General features: G+C 34.5%; 1 protein-coding gene and 1 long non-coding RNA gene across 2 annotated transcripts in view; both read right to left on the reverse strand.

The window, feature by feature from the left end:
• Positions 1 to 14,918, reverse strand: part of LOC111372173 — an 18,321-nt gene extending 3,403 nt beyond the window's left edge. Inside the window, exons 1-2 of the long non-coding RNA XR_002698706.1 lie at positions 14,608 to 14,918; positions 296 to 475 (exon numbers count right to left, since the gene is read on the reverse strand). This is a non-coding gene — a long non-coding RNA (uncharacterized LOC111372173). The remainder of the gene's footprint in view (positions 1 to 295; positions 476 to 14,607) is intronic.
• Positions 14,919 to 22,204: 7,286 nt separating this feature from the next.
• Positions 22,205 to 24,266, reverse strand: LOC111371953 (uncharacterized mitochondrial protein AtMg00810-like). The gene is made up of 4 exons (XM_022994097.1): positions 24,092 to 24,266; positions 23,952 to 24,031; positions 23,636 to 23,849; positions 22,205 to 22,329 (listed from the first exon to the last, which is right to left on the reverse strand). The coding sequence occupies exons 1-4, from the start codon at positions 24,264 to 24,266 to the stop codon at positions 22,205 to 22,207; spliced, it is 594 nt and encodes a 197-aa protein (XP_022849865.1).
• Between the last annotated feature and the right edge of the window lie 284 nt (positions 24,267 to 24,550).

The following is a 24,550-nucleotide window of genomic DNA, read 5'->3' on the forward strand; positions in this document are numbered from 1 at the left end:
AAAAAAAAAAAAAAAAAAAAAAAAACACAATCAACAAAGAAAGAAAGCACTTTGTGTGAAACTCAAGAATTTACAAAAATACATCCAGAAAATTTAAATTATAAATACTGTAAAAATGTACATTCAACAAAAAATGAAAACCCTGATTCAAAAAACTATCTTTGGAGAGACAAAAGAGGTGAGCAATGAAATTTTGAAAATCCTGAAAAATGTATCCAAAAGTTCTAAATTAAAAATTCTTCAAAAATGTACTTTAAACAAAACAAAATAACTAAAACATAGGTGAAAAATTTACCTTCTGATATCTTGTTGCTTGAATCCATTTATTTTTTGAGCCATTTCCCTCGAAAGAGGGTACCGCTTGCCATAATACACTGTACGTCATTTTTTGAGATAACGACGTATGTTACTGCATTAAACCTTCGAAATTTTATGGTTGTTGCATCGTATGCCTCAACATCTTCTTCTTGAGTGCCTAAAATAAAATTAAAATGGTCGTGAAAGTAAAAATGATTTTTTCTCTATGGTAAATGATTTATAGATTACAATGACTACAAAAAAGTTTATTCCTAGTAAGTACACAAATGCAAGAATTTCAGCATGGATTGTGAAGCAGTATACAGTAACAACATCTTACAAGACTCCTTCACAATTGAAGATAATTTCATAGGATTTATATGCTAAGGACCAGTTTAAAGCATAAAATAAAAAGCAATTCACACATATATCTAAAGATTTAAACAACACACTAAATGTCCCTAGATAGAGGTTCTCGTTTTCGGCAACTCTGCCAATCCGAGCTTGGCAACATCTATGTTGATGATGTCTGCTAAAGAAAAAAGTAACAAAACTTCAATGAAGTGGATGAGAACATCATTTTTAACTGAAGCCTTAAGCTGAAATAATTCAACCAACTTAAAAATCTAATTGTACACATAGAAAAAAGAAAAAAATAATAAATTGAAATTGCACAACATACCAATATCAACAGGGGTTTTCATGTGCTTGACAAGAACAACGCTGGTTCCCTTTAGGCTGGTGCTCAGATAAATCAAGAAAGTATGAAAACCAATTACAAAAGAATAGCGTAAATAATATACATGATTACAAGTGCTTGCGATGAGTAGAATATCATTTGACGCTAAATTATCGAAGAGATTTTTCTGCACCATTTGAATCTGTAACTGCTTAATCAAAAGTATAATATGTAAAATCGGTTCCCCATGGCATTAAACAAATCTTCATAATATTCAAGTTAATGTTACAAAAGGGTGACTAAAATAAGTGAAAATAATATTTACAAAAAAGTTATAGTTTTATAGATGTATGAAGGAAATAATTTCTTTGTAAATAATATTTTTAGTACATGTACTGTGTAAATTTTAAATCGATGGTTTAAATAAAACTTATAAAGATTTACTTGTTTTAGCTCTTGACAATGCTACATAAAGTTGATTATGACCGAAAATTGGTTCAGGAAGATACAAACCAACTAAATCAAGTGTTTGTCCTTTTGCTTTATTTATGATCATTGTAAACCATGGCCTAATACGAAATTGAGTTCTTTTGAATGGAATTGAAGTTTGATCACTTTTTAGAGGTACAAAAGGCATTCTCGATAAGAAAACATATTTTTCACAATACTCACCAATTGTAATTTCAACAAGAATTACATTCTTATCAAATTTTCTACAAGTAAAACATGTTCCGTTACATAAACCTTCAGAAGGATTGATATTCGGTAATAACGTTACATGATAGTTTATCTTAAGCTTCAATTCATGCAGTGGAATACCATTTGGAGTCAAAGTATTCAAGAAATCTTTTTGTAGGCTTTCTTCTGATTTGTCAATTGCTTGATCAAAGCTATAGTATGTGTAAATTTGACCAGAAATCTGGTCAAGTAAATTTCAATTAATATTATCAACACATTCATTTCTAGGCGTAAGAATTACTCGATTCTCCATGGCATGTAAATTATCAACATATGCTTCTATATTTGAAAAACATGACTTATTAAAGTTTTCAGAGATGTAATTTCATCCTTAAATGATACAATTATATTGTGTGGAAGCTGAATGCAGTTACAATTGTGTTCTAGTTCCGTTCTATTTTCAATTCCGAGCAAGTAATCACAAAATATAGGATCTAATTTCGCTCTCACATTCTCAACTAATGGTAGATGTGAATACAAAGGTCATAGGTTAGAGAAAACTAAGCTAGCTCTCATTATGTCTTTTTTTCTTCCTTTTGGTATCACCGGTAAAACTTGTCGAAAATCTCCTCCTAGAACTTCCACTTTTTCGCCGAAAGGCAAGTTACAATTAGTTATATCTCTAAACATTTTATCAACAACTTCAACAAAGTCCTAGAGCTGATTGCTTACTAACAGAACAACTAATTTCACCAACGATTTTCAAAGAAATTTTAAATCTTGAATGAGCTGTCCGATCGCCAAGTAAAAGAGATGCAGATACTCCAGAAGATACAGTAGCCAAAATAATTAAATTTTGAGACCTTATACGAGCTAGAAGCGCTTTATATAAAAAAGTTTTACTTGTTCCCCCTGGATCGTCAATGAAATAAACTCCATTTAATTTGGAATTTACTTTTTCTATATTTGTATCGTATGCAAATTTTTGCTCATTGTTTAAGCTTGTTGTACAAGCAAAGCCTCCTTCAATATCCAAGTTTGCTATCTCATCTGCCACTATTCTTCTCAACCTTTCATTTTCATCTATGCTTACATTGAATGACACTATCTTATAGTCATTTATGTTTTTATCCAATGGTTCTAAAATTGAACCTATGTCTTCTAAACCTTAAATTTATCCCACAAAAGCTTTGGACGATCAGGATTACAAAGTATAAGAAGCATAGCAAAAAAAGTCTTAAAGAAGTAGGCATTTCATAAACAACACTTCAGATAGACATTCTTCATAATGATTGTCTCCACATAACATCACATGTAAAAGTGATGCTTCTCGATATGTATTAATAGTTATTCCATTTGAAGTTCATAAATTATGAACGATGTTGGACCTCGAATATGACTGAGAAGAATGTGCAAGACTCGTTGTGACAATTCGTCTTATAACAGCATGTTTCTTTCTTGGAATCCAAATCTTCTTAGTTGGATTCCAAACAAATGTGCTGGAAAATCTTGATACAACAGTGTACGAGCAAATTCATCTATTTCATTTACTCGAAAAATTATTTCAACAATGTTCTTTTCGTATTTTCATTATCAATAATAGTAGATAAATCGTCATTGTCGTCATATCATACTTATTGATGATTTTCAATATGAAATTGTAAATAATAAACAGTTGGATAAATCTCTGCTAAATTGAACGAAAAAAAAAATCCTCCACATAGCTTTAGTTGGAGATATCCATCTAGCAAATTGATAAGTAGAGATTTCGTTGATTTTTTTCTCTATTTCATTTGTAGCAATTGAAAAATGAATACGATATTGTCCCTTGTACACATATTTATACAAATATTTTACAACTTTAATAGAAGAACATGTTTCAATATTAATGTGGTAGTCAAATTTAGCGTTCCAATAAGGATTATATGGTACAACCCATCGATTGTCTAACATTTAACCTCTAACTTTAATAGAAATATTGTTATCACGACGTTTATACAATGGATATGAGTTATTACCGAATATAGTAGTATTACAAAAATCCCTAGGATATTTATTTTTTCAACTTTTATTTGCTTCCATACATACATTTTTTGGATTAAGGTCTCAACAAGGGCCATGCATATTGTGTTTAACAATAACAGATTGAAGATAACGATATTCATTTTTCAAGAATTTCACATGAAACTATCTTATCAACATCTATGGCAAAACAAATTTTATGGCCATAGTTGAAGATCAACAATAGATGTGCATGAGGAAGCCATCTGTTTTGAAATTCAATAACATATATATGCGCAACAATAGTGCCAAAGATTTTTTTTCATATAAATCATTTTTTAACTCTACTAATTTTGCTTTAAATATACGTGTGATTAGATCTGGTCGATTTTGAATCTCATTTTTATGTATTAGTTCTTGCCTAATCTTTGTCCAATTTGGATCACATGTTATAGTCAAGAATATATCTGGTTTTTCATAACGTTGTTTAATAGCCATTGCATCCATATATTTCCTAAGCATATCTTTAGGCCCACATGTAAAGGACTACGGCAAAACAAATTTTCTTCCAATTTTGTATCCATTGTCTTTCCATTTTGAATGTTGTCTACAATACCTTGGTAAAGTTCAACTTGAATTTTGTTTTTGGTTGTTACAAAAATAGTGTAATCGTGCAATTTCAAACTTAACATACATATCTAAAACATACTGTTGAAATAATCTACCACTATGAAGCAAAAAATACATACTAGAATGCCTAAACTACAATTTATATGAATAGTATTCTTGACAAGAAACCTGAGACTTTTGCTTCATTCCTTTCAGCACTATAAAATGAAATGAAAATAAAATTCATCATTTGTTAACATTTACACTGCTAAACTTAGTAGAATGCACGATGAAACATTTTTCCAAACCTTGATTTTCATTTTCCATAAATTCAACTACAGAGGCAACTGCAGTTGGAAAAATAACTAATTTAGGCCAACGTTCAGGCTGAAAAAAGGTCTTTCTACACCTCTCAATGCCTTCATATCAACTAGATTCCCCATATAGAAAAAGTAACGGATCTTGTAAAGGATCATAACAACCGTAGTAATAATGAACTCTATATGAATCACCGGAATGACCGTATATAGTAATATCACGAACACGAACTCATACAGCAGCTACTTGAGACACTGTAGGTATATTGAAGACACTTTGATCAAGTCCTGGGTCACATCTTATGTGTATTCGATGGTCTTGCAAGTTAGTTGTATTACTTAAAAACTTAAAGAATCTACTATAAGGATTTACCTTTAGTATTTCAATTAGAACAGTCAAAGTACGTTGAACAAAGTTTTCTAAAATTTTCATACAATTTTGAAGTTCATCATCTGTATCATAAGATTATAATTACATATAAGAAAGCGTACTATTATGTGGGATAAGTTCATTTACGTAATGATATTCTTGTCCTTGAATCCTGAATGTGTAAATCACTCTATATGATTTGAAGAACTCTTTGTCGGTTTTGACACCAAATGAAATGAAAGCAAAATGATAATTATATCCCTTACAATCTTTTTAAATTCCATACATTTAGGCTCTTTGGAAGTGAACAAGTTGTATAGTTCAGTTGGTGAATCAGGTATACAGAGATGAACTTTTCCGTTAGAGCAACAGAAACCTTTACTTTCTCTATAAAATTTTCTTGCACCACAATATTTATAGCTATTTTATGTCGGTAATATATATGAAGTCGTTGATATGTTCAGTACATTAAAACTACTTCCTAATGCAAAATTGGAAATATCATGCGTCCCTTGGTTTGAAGTAGAAGCCTAAAAGTCATGGTGCATTATAGATTGCTCCATTTTTCAATGCTGGAAGTATTTATTTCAGATGACATGGGATCATTATCCTCTTGTGACGATCATTGCATCTAGCTCTAAGTCGATTTCGCCTATCCCTTTGCCTTTGGTTCTATCGTTGGCAATGGGACATTGTTTTGAAATTCAAAGAACCGGTCACTCCATTAGAACATGTTTCCGAAACATCCATGAGAACAATTAGATAACTTATCAAATAGTTGGAGCCCAAGGTAACCAACATGAACTAAAAGAATTGAAAAAAAGGCTATTAGCACATATATTACATCATACACACGTGGAAACTAAACTTTCAAGTAAAATAAATATGCCTACATAGAATTGTTTAAGACATTAACCTATTCACAATATGTAAAAGCATGATAACTAACATAGCATAAATTGCACTTTTTAAAACATTCAAACTATAAACATCCAAACTAAAGCAATAAGGAAATTTAAGGTTATCATTATGTTATTTGCTCTTTCTAATATTTAATGATGCTATTTATTGACAGCCTAAAGATTAAACAATGAGTTTGTATAATTTAATACAAAAATATAAAATTTAATTTCTAGTTCATCATTTTTGAAGCTAGATGAAGCATTTTCAGTGCGTTCTAATACTGCATAAGTGATAAAGAATTAATTTCATTAAATAAGGACTATTTTCAAATAACTAAAATCGAGTAGTACGAAGTAGAACGTAGAAGTAATTAATCATTATAATCTAGGAACATATAGAGCTTGAAGTTTTAAAGGAATATCTAAATAAAAAAGTCCAAAGAAAAGTGGAAGATCATCATTTTTGAACCTATATGAAGCATTTTCAGCGGTTCTAATATTGCATATGTGATAAAGAATTAATTTCATTAAATAAGGACTGTTTTCAAACAACTAAAATAGAGTAGTACGAAGTAGAACGCAAAAGTAATTAATCATTATAATCTAGGAACATATAGAGCTTGAAGTTTTAAAGGAATGTCTAAATAAAAAAGTTAGAAGAAAAGTGGAAGATGTGAATATTGTTGGGAATCTACTTAAACCTGCGCAGCGAAAATTAATACAGATTTCAATCCCGCCAAGAATCTCTTTGTGTTTAGATAAAAATTGTGATAGAAATTGTGCCTTTAATTGATTCTACAAACTCCTTTGTAATTCTTGCTTTGATTCTACAACTCCTTTGCTATTCTTTCATTCCAACAACCTTGATCTGCCACCCACAGTTGTTTAATTGTCGATATGATCCAGGAATCGAGCCCGACGAAGGCAAGTGCGAGACGAGACCCGTTGATAGTCGATGGCGGACCAATAACGCGATCAAGGGCAAAGCAAGTGAAACAAGTGATGTGATTGCTCGTTCAAGAAACTATTGATGTAACCATGTTCGGGACTCAAAATGGGACATGTTTCGTGTTCGGGTCGAAGGCCGAAACAAAATGGATCAATGCGTTACAAGCAGCCGAAGACGAGAGTGAGCAGTGTAACCATGCGGCCGCACGGTGCGACCGCACGACATGAGACCGAGAATTCAATGGCCGGAATTTTATTACCATGCGGCCGCACGAGTTATAACCATGCGACCGTATGGTTCATTTCTGGGCGCGATTTTCCTTTTTTTTGCATTTTTCCTTATTTTACTAGAATTTCATTCTTAATCAAATTCCTACCATATTGAACGAATATTTTAGGAATTTATTAGATTATTAGAATTATATTTCCTTTTGACTTCTATTCAAGGATTAGTATAAATAGGAGATTACTTTAGATTGTAAGAACCTTTTGAACTCTTGACTTTTGAATTAATATTATAGAGAGAGAAATTTCTTCTTTCAATTGAATTGTTCTTCTTGAACAATCTTGGAACTTATCAAGAATCAACTTCTTGTGGCGTTCTAATCAATCGGATTGTGGGTTCTTTCAATTGTAATCAAGGGGTTTTAAGTTCTTTGCTAATCTAGGGTTTCTTGGTTCAATTCTTGGGATTCAAGATCCAAAATCGGGTTAGTATTGGCGTTCTTGGGTTCCTCATCAATCTTGTTGTGGGTTTCGTAGTTTTCATTGTTACGGGGTTCGCATCAGTTGGTATTAGAGTTTTGGCTGAAATTTAATCAGGTTATATCCTTTGTTGTCTAATTTTTTTTTCAATTCCTTGTATTCTTGTGTTCAAAAGGTTTTCTTGATTCTTTGATCCAAAAGTTTCATAAAAAATCTTCAAATTCCGTTTCTGAGCTCGATTTTTGCCCGAATCAGTTTTTATTTTCTTTGTTGGTTTTGTTATTGATTTTCGGATCTAAAAAAAAATTTACTGTTCATCCATACGGTACTGTTCATCCGTACAGTAAAAAAAAACTTGTTAAATATTATTGATCCGTCAAATACCAACTTTTATTATTCATTATCGTTTCTAAATTACTTGAACACATTGAATCATTCAATTCCTTCAATTCAAATCAAGTTTTAAAAGTTTTCTTTGAGTCCTTTGTTACAATTATTGAGTAACATCCAGTTTGGGGAATTCTACATGAATTGATTGATTGATTGAGTTCATTGATTGTTACTAGAAGCAATTGTTAAAAGAACTGAGTGGTAAAAGGCAGAGATGTGAGCTTAATAGAGGGTAAAAGCCTTGTGTGTGTTCCGAGTGACTTTTGGTTAGGCAGTAAAATAAAATTTTAGTGTTAGAATGTCAGAAAGAGCAGAATCAAACTCAAGCCGACAAGGCAATAATAGCAATGCAACGGAGGATTTAGTGCAAAGGTTTGAGAAGGCGTTTGGAGATGTGAGAGATAGATTGGAGAAGCAGGAGGCTTGGATGAATAGATTAGATACATCGGTGGTCAATCTTAGTCGGGGGCATCGAATGGATGTATCCAATGCTAGAGGACCGGATAGATGGGAGCCTAGGAGGGAAAGGCGAGAGGAGTATGGATATGGGAGTGACATGGACGAAGATGAATTTCACGGTGTTGAGATGGGAAGGATGATGAATAGAGGCAATAGGTTCAACAGACGGGTTCGGAATGAACGCGGGGAGGAGTTGGATGGAAACTTGGGAAATATAAAAATGACAGTTCCTTCATTCAAAAGAAAGAGTGATCTCGAGGCATACCTGGAGTGGAAAAGGAAGGTTGAAATGATCTTCCAGTGCTATAACTACTCGGAGGAGAAAAATGTGAAGTTAGCAGTTTTGGAGTTCAGTGACTACGCAATTTCATGGTGGGATCAAGTGATTACTTCACAACGTAGGAGTGGGGGAAGACCAATCAACACTTGGGAGGACTTGAAGTCATTGATGAGAAAGAGGTTTGTTTCTAGCCACTATTATCGAGAGATTCATCAAAAACTGCAAGGTCTATATCAAGGGTCGAAAAGTGTAGAGAACTATCATAAGGAGATGGAAATACTCATGATTAGGGCCAATGTAGTGGAGGATCGAGAGGCTACCATGTCACGATTCTTGAATGGGTTGAATAGGAAAATTGCCAATGTAGTGGAGTTGGAAGACATGTTGCATGTGGCTATGAAGGTAGAGAGACAGTTGAAGAGGAAAGGGGCAGCTAGGCAGCCGTTAGGAACTTCGAGTGTTAATCCATCTTGGAAGCCAGGGTGGAACAACAACAACAAAGGTGATAAAGCTGTACCTAAAGGTAGGAATGAGTGGCAGAAAGGGAAAGAAGAAAGTGCTAGCAAAACAGCACCCAAAACAGATTCACAATCATCAAGGAATCGAGACATCAAGTCTTTCAGATACTTGGGGTCAGGGCACATTGCTTCTCAATGCCCCAAATAAATGGGTAACGGTTTTGTTGGATAATGGAGAGGTAGTGAGTGAAAGTGAAGGAGAGTTTGAGGACATGCCTGCATTGGAGGATGTTGAAGAAGAAGAAAAATTGGAGTTTGCTGTTGGGGAATCGTTGGTGTCAAGGAGAGCTCTTAACACTCAAGTCAAAGTGGATGATTCGGAGCAGCAACGAGAAAATATATTCCACACACGTTGTTACGTCAACGATAAGGTATGTAGGATGATTATTGATGGTGGGAGTTGCACGAATGTAGCTAGTACAACTTTAGTGGAGAAATTAGGACTAGCATTGTTAAGACACCCTAGGCCTTATAAGTTGCAATGGTTGAACGAAAGTGGGGAAGTTAGGGTGAATAAAAGAGTTTTAATTAATTTCTCAATTGGGAGTTACAGTGACAAAGTAGTATGTGATGTGGTGCCTATACATGTGGGTCATATCTTGTTAGGAAAACCATGGAAATATGATAGAAGGGTCACACATGATGGATATAGGAATCGTTATAGCTTTGTCAAGGATGGGAAGACTATTACTCTTGCGCCATTAACACCGGCACAAGTGTATGGAGATCAAATCAAGCTGAAAAGTGAGGAAGACAAGAGAATAAAAGAGTCAGGAAAAAGGAGAGGCAATAGTGAAACCATCAATAAGAGAGAAAATAGTGAGGTGGCTGAGAGTGGAGGAAAGAGAGAGAAGCCACATGAGCGGAGAGAAAAAGAGTCAGTTGAGAGGAGAGAAAAAGAATCAACTGAGCGGAGAGAAAAGTCAAAGGTCAACTTCTATGCAAAAGAGAGTGAGTTGAAAAAGGCTATGAGCGATAATAGGCAAATGATATTGTTAGTGTACAAGGAATCCCTCCTCAATTTCGAGGATTCTAACACATCCTTCCCTAGTTTGGTTAAGTCTTTATTGCAGGAGTTCGACGACGTGTTTCCTGAGGAGATGCCGAGTGGATTGCCACCAATCAGAGGCATCGAGCACCAGATTGACTTTGTACCCGGAGCTATCATACTGAATCGACCAGCTTATCGAAACAATCCCAAGGAGACGAAGGAGCTTCAAAAGCAAGTGGAGGAGTTGATGAGCAAAGGTTTTGTCAGGGAGAGCATGAGTCTATGTGCTGTACCTGTTTTGCTGGTGCCTAAGAAGGACAAGACTTGGAGAATGTGCGTGGATTGCCGAGCTATCAACAATATCACGGTAAAGTATCGTCACCCAATACCTAGGCTAGATGATATGCTTGATGAGTTGCATGGTGCTTGCATTTTTAATAAGATTGATCTTAAGAGTGGGTATCATCAAATTCGCATGCGGGAGGGTGATGAATGGAAAACGGCGTTTAAGACTAAGTATGGATTGTATGAATGGTTAGTTATGTCGTTTGGACTCACTAATGCACCGAGCACTTTTATGTGTTTAATGAACCATGTTTTGCATGCTTTTTTTGGGAAATTTATTGTAGTTTATTTTGATGACATCTTAATCTATAGCAAAAACCTAGATGAGTATTTAGAACATTTAAATTGTGTGCTTGTTGTGTTGCGAAAGGAACAACTGTATGCTAATTTCAAAAAGTGCACATTTTGCATGGATAGAGTTGTTTTCCTAGGATTTGTGGTTAGTGCTAATGGGGTGGAAGTCGATGAAGAAAAGATAAAAGCTATAAAAGAATGGCCAACACCTAAGACTATAACTGAAGTTAGGAGTTTTCATGGATTGGCTAGTTTTTATAGGCGATTTGTAAGAGATTTTAGCACCATCACCACACCGTTGACTGAAATAATAAAGAAGAGTGTAGGTTTCCATTGGGGAGAATCTCAAGAAATTGCATTTAACACAATTAAGGATAAGCTATGTAAAGTACCTGTTTTGGCATTACCAAATTTTGATAAAACATTCGAGGTTGAGTGTGATGCATCAGGAATAGGTATAGGAGCAGTGTTTATGCAGGAAAGGAGACCTATTGCTTACTTTAGTGAAAAGTTGAGTGGGGCAGCATTGAATTATCCGATATATGACAAGGAGCTGTATTCACTTGTTCGAGCATTGGAGACTTGGCAGCACTACTTATGGCCAAAGGAATTCGTGATACACACCGATCATGAATCTTTAAAGCATTTGCGAGGTCAAGGTAAGTTGAACAAAAGACATGCGAGATGAATGGAGTTTATCGAGACATTTCCCTACATCATCAAGTACAAACAAGGTAACGAAAATATAGTTGCTGATTCGTTGTCTCGAAGGTACGTGCTTTTAAATTCATTAAGTACTAAATCATTTGGTTTCGAACATATTAAGGGCATGTATGAATCTGATTGTGATTTTTCTAGTATTTATGCTTTATGTGACAAAGGTGCATTTCATAAATTCTATAGGCATGAAGGATATTTGTTTAGGGAAGATAAGTTGTGCATTCCTAATTGTTCTTTGCGTGAATTATTGGTAAGAGAAGCACATGGAGGTGGTTTAATGGGACACTTCAGGGTTCAAAAGACTTTAGACATATTAGGGGAACATTTTATTGGCCTAAAATGCGACATGACGTAGAACACATATGTGGAAAATGCATAACTTGTAAAAAGGCTAAGTCTAAGGTTCAACCCCATGGTTTGTATACTCCTTTACCTGTACCTAGTGAACCTTGGGTAGACATATCTATGGACTTTGTGTTAGATTTGTTTAGGACAAAAAGGGGTCGGGATTCAATATTTGTAGTGGTCGATAGGTTTAGTAAGATGGCACACTTCATACCATGTTATAAAACTAACGATGCTACTAATATTAAAGACTTATTATTTAGGAAAATAGTACGTTTACATGGAGTACCTAAAAGTATAGTGTCTGATAGGGACGTGAAGTTTTTGAGTCATCTTTGGCGTGTTCTGTGGAGTAAGTTAGGAACTAAGTTATTATTTTCTACAACTTGTCACCCACAAACAGATAGACAAACTGAGGTAATTAATCGAACTATGACTCAACTACTTAGGACAGTGATCAATAAAAATCTGAAATCATGGGAAGAGTGTTTACCGTTTATAGAGTTTGCATATAATCGAGCTACACATTCTACTACTTTGTTTTCTCCTTTTGAAATTGTTTATGGTTTTAATCCACTATCACCTATGGATTTAATGCCTTTGCCTGTGCATGAACGAGGTAGCTTAGATGGGAAACGAAAAGCCGAGATGGTGAAAACACTCCATGAAAAGGTCAGGATGCAGATCGAAGAGAAATGAAAGTTGATTGCATCAAAAGCAAATAAAGGAAGAAGACGCGTTACATTTGAGCCTGGAGATTGGGACTGGGTGTATTTCAGAAAAGAGCATTTTCCAGAACAGAGGAAGTCAAGATTACAATCACGAGGCGATGGACCGTTTCAAATCATCGAGAGGATCAATGACAATGCATACAAAGTGGATTTACCTGATGAGTATAATGTTTCACCTACTTTTAATGTCGCTGATCTTTCTCTTTTAGATGCAGGTTTAGATTCCAGGACGAATCCTTTTGAAGAGGGAGGGGATGATATGAATCAAGGCGCGTCAACAACCAAGACAACTCAAGCGTCAAGTCATGGGAAGGATCCGTTGATCGTCGAAGGTGGACCGATGACGCGATCGAGGATGAAGCAAGTGAAAGAAGCGATGGGATTGCTCGTCAAGCAAGTCAATGAAGACACAACGTTCGGGGCATAAAATGGAGCAAGTTTCATGTTGAAGTCGAGGGCCAAAAGGACTTGGATCAACGTGATAAAGACGGAAGAAAATGAAGCCGATGATTGTTCCATGAGACCGCATGGTTAAACAATCTAAGCGGTCGTATAGATGGCCTCAGGGATAATATTGGGGGCAGGGAATTGTTCTATGCGACCGCATAGATTAAAACTATGCGGCCGCATAGAACAAAAACATGAAAAAAAATTCGTTTTTTTCCGAATTTCCTAGTTTCAATAGAATTCTTATGAAATCAACTTATTATCATAATTTGATGGGTTTTGGACTTTTTTACTCATTAGTATAAATAGGAGAATATTTTTCATTGTAAGAACTATTGTTTGAATAATATTATAGAGAAAGAATTTGTTCTTTTAATTTCTTGTTCTTCTTGAACAATCTTGGAACTTATCAAGATTCAATTTCTTGTGGCATTCTAAACAATCGGATTGTGGGTTCTTTTAATTGTAATCAAGGGGTTTTAGATTTTTTGCTAATCTAGGGTTTCTTGGTTCAATTTTTGGGGTTCAAGATCCAAAATCGGGTAAGTATTAGCGTTCTTGGGTTCCGTATCAATCTCGTTGTGGGTTTTGTAGTTTCCATTGCTACGGGGTTCGCATCATATCTCGTAAGTTTACATGTCCAATTATAGGTGTCGCATTTGACTTCCTAACCTGCTACACATTAATTATTGGCGGCTCTGCCACTACGTTGACAAGATAAGGCACTTGTGCTCTATAATGGGCGTCCCATCAATCACTCAAGGAGGATCTTTGTGTAAGACCGGATCTCTAGGGAGCAGTCTTCTTAGAGCCTTAGGACTTCGGATAGAAGGGCCTCGACTATGAGATCTCCTCAACGTATTAGCTTTGGTGGTAGCACTTGGACCATGCGTGGTGCTGTTATAATATGCTATTGTTCTTGTTGGGATGGGGCCTCGGATAACATGCCACGTGGTTCGGTGGAAGTGGGCCATGTGCCCCAGTGGGTCGGACAGGTGTGTCAACACGTAACAGACATTACTGCTGTATAGTATAAGAATCAAAATCCAACTTGTATGTCTATGCATTTATACAATAAATTAAACAAATATAAAGCTTCCTTGCAACTCTTTCTGTTTCTGCCTGTTGAATATTGAGATATGTTTCACTTTTTGTTTTCAATTTGTCATTCAAGTTCTAAATTAGCCAGTGTTCAGAATCTAACTAGCCCAGTACACTGGTTGTAATATGGCAAAAAAAGCCAATGGTTAACGCATAGCTTCTGGTTTTCTTCTTCGGGTTTCTATTGGTAAAATTAGTCTCCAGTGGAAATCTAAATATTATTTACTAGTGTAGGACGACTTTTGCTTTCTTCATATGTTAGGGAAAATTCACTATTTTCCCGAAACCTCAAGATTTTGTTGCCAACTATATGAAATTCAAGAATTCAATTTCCCGAAACCTCAAGAATTTAATCCCCTGAAACCGCGGGAATTCAAGAATTCAATTCCCAGCAATAACTCAATTAATAAAAAATCAAATAATAATTTAGAAGCAAAAATGTTTGCAATACTATCTACACAACGGTGCGAGGTGGAGTACCTTAGTTGAACAGAAACTGAAAAGAGATGAAATCCTCTTCTCTGCAAACGCCAACACCAAAGTGCTTTGCCCGATAAATGTGTTTCACGAGCCGGATCCATTCCTCCTCCCAGATTGCTGCGGTATTGCACAAAAATCAACTTCTCCGGGCAGTTTTGCACAGAAATCTGGACGATTTTCTTCTCCAATTGTACCGTACAAATTTTCTTCTCCCATTGCCGATCATCGTTCCGTTTATCTATCTATAGCTGCCGACTGTCGTTTGTATCTCTGTATGAATGTTGTCCTATGCCATCTAAATCATCTAATATACAGTCAGGCAGCATCCCTTGTTTAAAAGGAGTCCTTTTTTCCTTTTGTCTTCATTCAACGATTTTTGTTCAAAGAAAGTCTAATTCAAATTGATTCCATTCCACTTGGTCCAGGGAACTTTAAATTAATGTACGTTATCAAGGTCCCTATTTTTTTTTTTTTTTTCAAATAATGCATTTTAATCCTCAAGTTCATTTATGTTTTGCAGCCTTGATCCTCTTCAATTACTAATTTGTAGAATTTAATCATAATGATAAAAAAAAATTCAAATTCATTCATATTGAACAATATTAGCTCCAATCACGATTTTTTTTTCTCCTAACATCTTTAAAAAATACAAATAATTAAGGATCAAACAAAATTATGAGATTATAGGTTGGTCGGTGATGGTGGCTTAATCGGAGATGGTGGGTTGTGACTGGTGTGGGAAAGAAAGGAAGGGTATACACAAAGTTGAGAGGTAACGATACGGTGATTAAGAGAGATGGGCGCACACACGTTATTAATAGAGATGGATGCACACATGCACAACTATGAGTATTGTTCGTCTTGTCGTCTTCTTTTCGAAATGGTCGTATGAGTCCAATTCGAGTTCGAATATTTTCCCTCTATTATTACATTTTTCCCATTATGTCCTACATTAACTCAAATCATGCTGAGGCTTTATCTAGGCTCGGACAAGGGAGTAGCAATTGGCTGCCACTTTCATACGAAATGTCAATTGTCTATGTCGAAAATAGAATAGATGAATGATTCTAAAAGCCTTGAAGTTACATCTCTTTGTCATTTTTATCATAGGAGAAAACTTTGCACAGAGTTTTATCACTACTAATGAGTGGCTTCAAAATTTCTTATGGACGCAGACATCGCAACTCGCAAGCAATACAGTGTTATAGTTCTTCATTATCGACATATGGCATTTTTTCCAAGTTGCTCAATGTTGGGACCACTAATTGACATCTATTTTGACAAAACATGTAAGAAGAGCAAGGCGAACGAAAACTTAATCTATTGGACATATCACTTCTGTTTCACCAGATTAGACACAAAATATGCAGACCAATTAAAAAAGCAATAAGTTTCTCCAAACATGCACCGAGAGTTGCCAAATTTTCATGTACAATATCTTTGCGTGTACCTTTTGCGGGAATGATCTACAATTTTAAATTAACCTGACCTAATTAATAGGCCTTAAATTACTATAGGTTCATTTGTCAAAAAAAAAAAAAAAAAAAAAAAAAAAAAAAAAAATAACAAGATCTAATTAATGTGCCTTAAATTACTAAAGGTTAGTTCATCAAATAACAATTAATAGGCCTTAAATTACTATAGGTTAATATGCCTTAAATTACCAAACGGATTACACAGGGTTATAGTAAAAGGAATATGATAGTTAATTATATAGTTAATACCTATCTAATTACTCGAAGTTTAAATCTTATCACCTTATCATTCATGATAAAATCTTACAAATGTAATTTATCCTGTTCTCAATTTTTTATTAAATATTTAATATATTTATTTTTTTGGTTACAAAATTATTTATCTGGAAAAGGGTGGCCAACTGAAATCCAGGTTTTGGTGCAAAACTCCATTTTTTTGTACAAAACCATTCTTTGAGTTATGGACGTTTTTCTTCTCCAAATGGATATAATCTTCTAATATTTCTTTTTCCTTTTGGGAGGAGATGAATTTTCTGTTTCAAATATATTTGAAATTATATAAGAATCCTTTTATATAACTTTTCCTTTTTTTTTTCCTAAGAATAACGAAATTTAATTGGGTATAAGATTTTGTTTTGGGAAAATTCCCATTTCCCTCTTTTTCTTCTTCTTCTTCTCCTTTTTTTTTTTTTTTTGGTTAACATCTTTAGCTTCTTATAAGATGTGTTTCTCACTTTTAAATTTACATTCTCATTTTCTAGATTTCTGTAACCCGGGTATTTTCATTCAATCTCCAATCTAATGATTCTTTTTATGTATTTATTTTTTTGTTTCTTAATCTAATATATTTGCATTTCTTGATTTCATGTTGATTCATTTTGCAGTTCTATTGATCATTTGTCAAAGATTGCTGATATACTTATTCACGATCTAGGTACGTTTATATCCCTTTTTTCCCATCTCATGTTTTACAGCAATTCGTGGTGTTTGCTTGTTGTGAATATTGTACATATTTTTTGGTGCTCACATATTTTTGGTTTTGAATGCGTGTGTATATGTGTGTGTGTGTGTCTATATATATATATATATATATATATATATATATATATAGAGAGAGAGAGAGAGAGAGAGAGAGAGAGAGAGAGAGAGAGAGAGAGAGAACTGAATATGAAAAACTGAGTTAAATCATGAGAATTGACGGGAAATTACACAGTTGATCAGCTTTCAAGTTTTTAGTGTTGCCACTCTCCCCATTTTCACCATAATTTCCGCCCAAGTAAAATGGAACTACCGTCGCCTGTTAGAGAAATTGGATCTAATTAGCAATATAATTCACAAATAAATAGCTCAATTGTCTGTGTGATAACATAATGCAGACTAGGCCCCAGATATACTTGTTTGGTTAGATGAATTTTATCTACATGTAATTTAGCAAACCACAACTGCATTAAATATAACCATCGTGGGGGATCAAAATCATTCGTTGCACGTCTTGATAAAAAGGTAATATTTTCTTTTGTTGTGTAAAGAAAAATATATTTGTGTAACATGATATATATTATTTCAAATAGAGATCAATTACTAAAGACAACGGACAATGAGAAATAGAACTTTATTATGAGACTCATTATAATGAGAAGAAAGGGTGGATAAACAATAAAGCACGAACAAGAAATGCAAGTATATTAACTATTTATTCGTTGTTACTGACATTTTATATACCATATATTCCCTGTTCTTTTTCTTTACTTATATATAGGAGAGTATGCTTCAAATTAAAAAGTAACCTATTCTAGAAGGATATGAGGCCCCCACTGAACTTGAAATTATGCAAGAAGTTTTAAGAATATTTAGAGGTTACATTAGAGGACTTGAACATGGTCAGAAACCTGCCTCATGCCACTCTTCTCATTTAAAATTGGTTGATACTGAATCAATAGCCCTTCGAGAGCAAATACAAAAGCAGGAGCAAGGCTTTCTCAATTTGAGGTACTAATGTATAAGTTTGTATCAAGTCAAATCGGCAAGTCTCCACAACAAGCTGAACCAGCAACAATGTTTAGCATGCCATCCCTACTGATAATATATGAATTATTTATTTATTTGCTTTAATTATTGAGACGACTATTTTCTTTTGTGGATTGCTTCAACCTAGTATTTCTATTTTTATAAGTTATGATGTGATTGAATAAAATTTTTTAGAAATTTTATATGGCTTTTATTATAAAAATTTTGCTCTTGATAAAAAATAATTGAATTTTTTAAAAATTTGTATTACATATTAAAATTTAGCCAGACATTAAAAAAACACTTATTACAAAAAATAAAAATAAAAGTTAACGTTAAGACAGCAAGCAAATAATGTTACAAAATAAAATAAAATCAACGGATGAGGTATATCGTAAAAACTTTACAACAATGTACATTTGAGGGCTTTTGTGGCATGCATTGCACATTGTAGTATCCTTCAACTCTATGACAATATTAGACTCTACAATATATGGGTGAGCATTGTAAAAAATCTACTGCAATATTTTTTGTCTGTTGCAAAAAAATTATTTTCTTGTAGTATTTTGTCGTCCAACTATAGAATTTTTAGCAACAAATATTTTTTATTGCTAAAAGGAGATCCTATTGCATCACAAGCATTTTGTTGCAAGAAAAAATAGTTTTTCACCATAAATTTCCCACCAAAAATTTTTTGGTGCCTTGCTTCCCTCATATTTTTGGCAACATTGTTTATTACTTGTCGCAACTTCTTACATTTCACGACAACTTTTTATGTCGTCTTATATTTTTTGGTACTTAATTTTTTCATCACAATCTTCGCGTCAAACTTTAAAAATGTGTCGCGTTAAGTCACTTATTGCGACAACTTTTTGTATGTTGCAAAAAATCTTATCGCGAAATCATAGTTTTGTTGTAGAATTACCTTACAATTTCATGTTCTGTTTGTTGCTTTTACATGACTCGTTGCATATTGAAGTGAGTCATTTATTATCTAATATTTCCCATGGGCTAATTTTGCATCTGAAGTTACTGGTCAGTTTAAGCTCTCAAATGCCTAAAATTCTCTCTTCAATTTTGGTGAATTTCTTTGTATGAGTTGCGGATTAATATACATGGTCTGGTTCAATGCCGTAAATGTCGTAGATCTTGTAGAAGCAATATTATTTCATTTCCCTACTATTATATTCTCAACTTGTTATGCATGTCTTACCTCGTCGCATATAAATTGTTAGTCTAGGACTAAAATGATTCCTAATTATTACCTCACTTAAGTTCACATTTTTTTTTTCTATAGTTTCTATGCGAACAATTTGCATTATTAATCTAATCATTGCTAAATGCTGAGTTCATATTTAAATTGTTCAAAAAATACTTAAGTGAATTCACCTGCCATCGAACACGTGCTTATTACTTCACTTACTTTTGGCTCATAATATACTGAGATATTTGATTATATTAATTTATCTCACTTATTGACACACCAATGAGTCTAAAGTTCGCAAATTGCTGCCATTATTTTGTTTTGGATTAATGCAGTATATATTTTCAAGTGTACTAGAGTCGTTACTCGTGAAAGTCACTCGCCATGGATATTACAAACTATGTATCCTAACTGATAGAGTAGTTGACCTTGTGATTGTGGTAGAACAAAGCATCTAACATTTTATTTTCAATCTATTACTGATATTTCTCTATTAAGATTCAACTGTTTGTATTAGCTTCTCAACCTAACCACTCATATCATACCATCACGTAGATCTAAAGCATGCGATACAACATTTGTGTAGAGACGTAAAAAAATTAATTATATCCATTTCTTAAATTTAAACTATGGTTAACAAGAAATCGAAAAAGGTAAAAGAAATAACTTTTGCAATATAAAATATTGTAACACTTATAGGGATATATTACACATTTTATATATTGGAATTTATGTTAATTTGCGGGGCTTAATTATTACTGTTGTGCAAAGTTAGCACACGAATTGACCTCCACAATGACGCCATCGTCGAGGTTGAAAGGAGGGCAGGAAGTCCCCCTCAAAATTTTATAAGGATAATTTAGGAATTAGTGTCCTTGTAAATATTGATTTAGCAATTTGTGTCATAGTAAATTATGATATTTGCCCTAGTTTTGTCTACCATATAGGGGGCCATCATTTGACTTTTTAATAACCATCATAAAAGAGAGAAATAGATGTTATAGAGGATATGTGTGCAATTTTCTCTTGTAAACTTTTTTCATCAGAGTTATTAATACGATTCTATTTAGTTCACTGATGGTGGAAAATCATATACTTTCTAAATAAGGTTTTCTACTTTGTAAGGAATTCTAACACAAACCAACAGCGGAAGATGTGTAATCTCTTTTCTTCTCTTAGTGTGCATAGTTTTCTTACATGCCTCCCATTCCAGTAATGAAATATACATAATTTAACATTGAGGTGAATGTCTATAAATTTTGCTTATCTTTATTTCTTTCTGTGAATTGATAAAGTTAAAGTTTCTAATTTTCAAATATTCACAATAAAAATCGTAGTTAAAAAAAGTGTTAAAAATGCAAGTTTTGAGTTTTCCCTAAATTTGGGTCGTATGAATTTGGTTAGAGGCATTATCCTCTTCCGGTTTAGACTTTAGACCTCTAATATAGCAAACTACAATTTTTATTCTTTTGTGCAAATTGGACTCACTTAAATTACAGAAGAATTTTTATAATTATAAATTAAATTTAGGGATAATTGCTCCGAGCCCTCCTGGATTGCGTGCTACACCAATTCTCGGCTCTTGATTTCGTCCATCTCCTGTGGATTCAAGAGAACTCCCCGTTCTCTCACGATCGGAATCCCGATCTCCTTCCTTGATCTTCAATAATCAACAAATACTCTAGAAGATTGTGTTGTAGTGTTTGATGAAGGTGGGTTTGATGTTTTTCAGTGATTGTGCTAGTTGAATATGGGATTGAATGAATTATTCAAGTTGTAGAGAATTTTTCTTCAATGTTCAATCCTTGAGGGAACGTCTGAAAATCGGCACAATATAATTAATAGGAAGTGTATTGGGTCATTTGGGTAGGGTCGAAATCTCGAAAAAAGAAAAATAGGGTTTTCTAGGTAACACCGTCGCTCAAGCTCGAGCGAAGTAGGGGCGAAAAGTGAGCGAAGGACTTTCTACTTTTGACGCTCGAGCGACCACTTGGCAAACAGCTAGCGAAACTTCAATGACACATCTTGCCCTACTACACAGATCGAACCCTAACAAACTTTTACCAAATTGCAACTTGGTCCCCCATCTTTTACCCATGTACAATTTTACCCCTAACCTTTAAACATTGACAACCTGACCCCAAACTTTTGAGAAATTACATTTTGACCCTTTTGATCACAGAATTGCCAACACAAAATCTAACAAACTCCCCTTTTGGCATTCTGTGACAAAACAATATTACATTAACATGAACTACAATGACGACCCAAAACACTGACTCAACTTCTTGTTGTCTTGTCTTCTTTCAACCTGTTTCCTGAAATCACAACTCACATACCCAGTGTAAAAGCACGAGAAATAGTAATAGTTAACATAGTGCATTGGGCAGGGCTGGGTCAAGGGAAAAGTGTTAAAAGCATATATATAGATTAGACAAACATTCATAAATAGCCATAATATCATACCAATAAGCTTGATCAAGATACAATATCAATGTAAGTCAAAGTACCAAAAACTTACATTAATATTGCAAAACATCAAAACCTAATCTAGCAAAAGTAGTGTATCAATCATCACAAATCCCAAAAAAAACTACAAGTTGCTACTCCCCCTTTTTGTTACAAATGACAAGGGGATCCCTAAGCAACTAAATAGCACCATCATCTCCGTCGTCCTTGTCATTAGTCTCATTAGCATTAGACTCATAATCCTAGTGCTCGTACATCCATTGGATACCACGCTGAACAAGTGCAATAACTCCTTGTAGTGTAGCAAACTTCGTAGTATGCGCTCGGATGTAGCCCACAGCTGAGTAATCTCGACCATCATACGGGCTTGCTACTCAATACAAATTGACATCTGGCCCATAAGTGCCATAGAAGAGTCAACAGGAGCAGTAACCGATGCAGGCTAGGCTAGTGGTGGTACAGAAGTGGAAGAAGAAGGAATATCAAGAGCGGATATAAGAGCATGAGAGTGGGACGGAGGAATAGCTGAGAAGTCAGCAAGTAGGTCTCCTATAGGATCAATAGACACTGCCGAGTCAAACAGGCACAACTGGCTCAGTAGGAGTAGAGGCAGAAGTAGAAGATGTAACTTGCGACCTACTTTAGAAACTTTCAAAATTAGCACCTTTTAAAGAAATTTGAATTTTGACACCCTTTTTTATATGAAATACATGCATGCAGTATGTATGTCCAATTAAAATGCAATCAATCACAAATACGACATGCTCAATGATTAGAAGTGCTTCTCCACACACGGGGATCAAGTACAGATGGAGTAAATTGTATATATGACCCAAAAAGTGCCACTAACTCCATGCAAGTAAGACTCAAAACCTTAAATTTGTGAGAAGGGATAGCTAAATCACAGTAGTATAAGTCTATACTTAGATGTTTGAAAGTCAAATCCAATGTCACTAGGACCTATAATTCATTTAAACACGGTGTAAAAATGCTCTTTCTCCCCTTGTCATCAAGGACCCTCAATTTTTTTTTTTAAATTTAAATCTTATGCGCAATCCTATCTCCATTAAGCTACTAAGAAAACCCCTATAATGAGCATTGGATCTGTGACTCCCAAATCAAATGGCTTTTGGGCACCGAATTATAAGAAACCCCTCAGACTTAATTGCTCGAGTCAACTAGGCTATGAAGACAGGTATAAGATGTAATGAAATAAATGATATTCTTCAGGATCACTTGGGGGGCACACTAGAAGTTAGATCATCTAGTTTAAGATCAATTCAAACCTAAGGTCAACTCAACGATAGATGATAGCCATCCCAAGTTTCACACATGCGGTCAAGACTCACTCACATGGTCCTAATGTGTGCTGTGCAGATAAAATAAGAAGTGACATATACTAGGTACTTCACACAGACTCAATATAAGTGAAATGTATTGAATGCATATTTGATCTCAAATTGCAAGTCCAACTGAACAACTACAATGCAAAAATGACAAGTAAAGACCAGTCCCAATTTTTTTTTAATAAAATAAAAAGAAACGCAAAATGAGAGACAGACGTAAATGAAAATAAGCAAGCAATGTAATGAATGTAGAAATGAACTACTGAAATAAACTAGACATGCATGTACCTATGAAGGTGATTAAGGAGGGACACAAATGTCGATAGCCTTCCTAAGTAACTCGAACCTCAACCCATCTAGAGGTTTAGTGAATAGATTGGCAAGTTGATTTTCAGTATAGATGTGTTCAAGTGATACCACATTTGACTCAACTAGCTCTTGAATAAAGTGATGACGATTGTCAATATTTTTGGTCCTAGAATGCTGAACAAAATTTTAGGATATGCTGATAGCACTAGTATTCTCACAGAACACAATCATGGTACCCTGATTTATCTCGTAATCACTCAACATTTGCTTCATCCAAAGCTGTTGAGTGCAACAACTACCAGCTGCAATGTATTCTGCCTCAGCTGTGGACAGAGAGACTAAGTTTTGTTTCTTACTCATCCATGACACAAGATTAGAACCAACATAGAAACATCCACCTGAGGTACTCTTTCTATCGTCGACATTTCCAGCCTAATCGGAATCAAAATAGCCGGCGAGTTCAAGATTGGACTCTCTAGAGTACAAGATCCCATGATTTACTGTCTCATTAACATACCTAATGATACGCCTTACTGCACTCAGATGGGAATCCTTAGGATCAGCCTGAAATCTAGCACACACTCCAACACTAAACGCTATGCTAGGTCTACTGGCTATAAGTTATAATAGGGTACCTATCATGTTTCTATACAATGTCTGATCAACACTCCTACCTGTAGGGTCATGTCCTAACTTAATACTCGTGCTCATGGGTGTCCTTTTGTGTTCTTTACTATCCAAGCCAAATCTCTTTACGAGGTTTTTGGCATATTTTGATTGAGAGATAAAAAGCCCACAGTCAGTTTGCTTCACCTGAAGACCAAGGAAGTAACTTAGCTCTCCAACCATGCTCATTTCAAATTCTTATTTTATACATTCAGCAAATTTATGAGCAAGAGAGTCAATGGAAGACCCAAAAGAGATGTCATCGATATAAATCTGTGCTATAGTTATAGTTTCTTCAATATGCCTTATAAATAGAGTTCAGTTTGTACCACCTCTTGAAAATCCATGGTCAACGAGGTATGCAATGAGTCTGTCATACCAAGCTCTGGGAACTTGTTTTAGACTATACAAGGCTTTATTCTGTTTGTAGACATAATGAGGAAAGTTAGGGTTAATGAATGCTTTGG

This window comes from Olea europaea, chromosome 23, assembly GCF_002742605.1.
Source record: "Olea europaea var. sylvestris chromosome 23, O_europaea_v1, whole genome shotgun sequence".
NCBI classification, from domain to species: domain Eukaryota; kingdom Viridiplantae; phylum Streptophyta; class Magnoliopsida; order Lamiales; family Oleaceae; genus Olea; species Olea europaea.

What these genes read in the sequence shown, in the direction of transcription:
- LOC111371953 (XM_022994097.1), bottom strand. Translation starts at nt 24,266, where the DNA reads ATGGTTGGAGAGCTAAGTTACTTCCTTGGTCTTCAGGTGAAGCAAACT. An exon ending in GTTAGGACATGACCCTACAG is followed by an intron (nt 24,032 to 24,091) that starts GTAGGAGTGTTG and finishes TATAACTTATAG; the next exon opens with CCAGTAGACCTAGCATAGCG. An exon ending in GGGTACCATGATTGTGTTCT is followed by an intron (nt 22,330 to 23,635) that starts GTGAGAATACTA and finishes TTGACTCGGCAG; the next exon opens with TGTCTATTGATCCTATAGGA.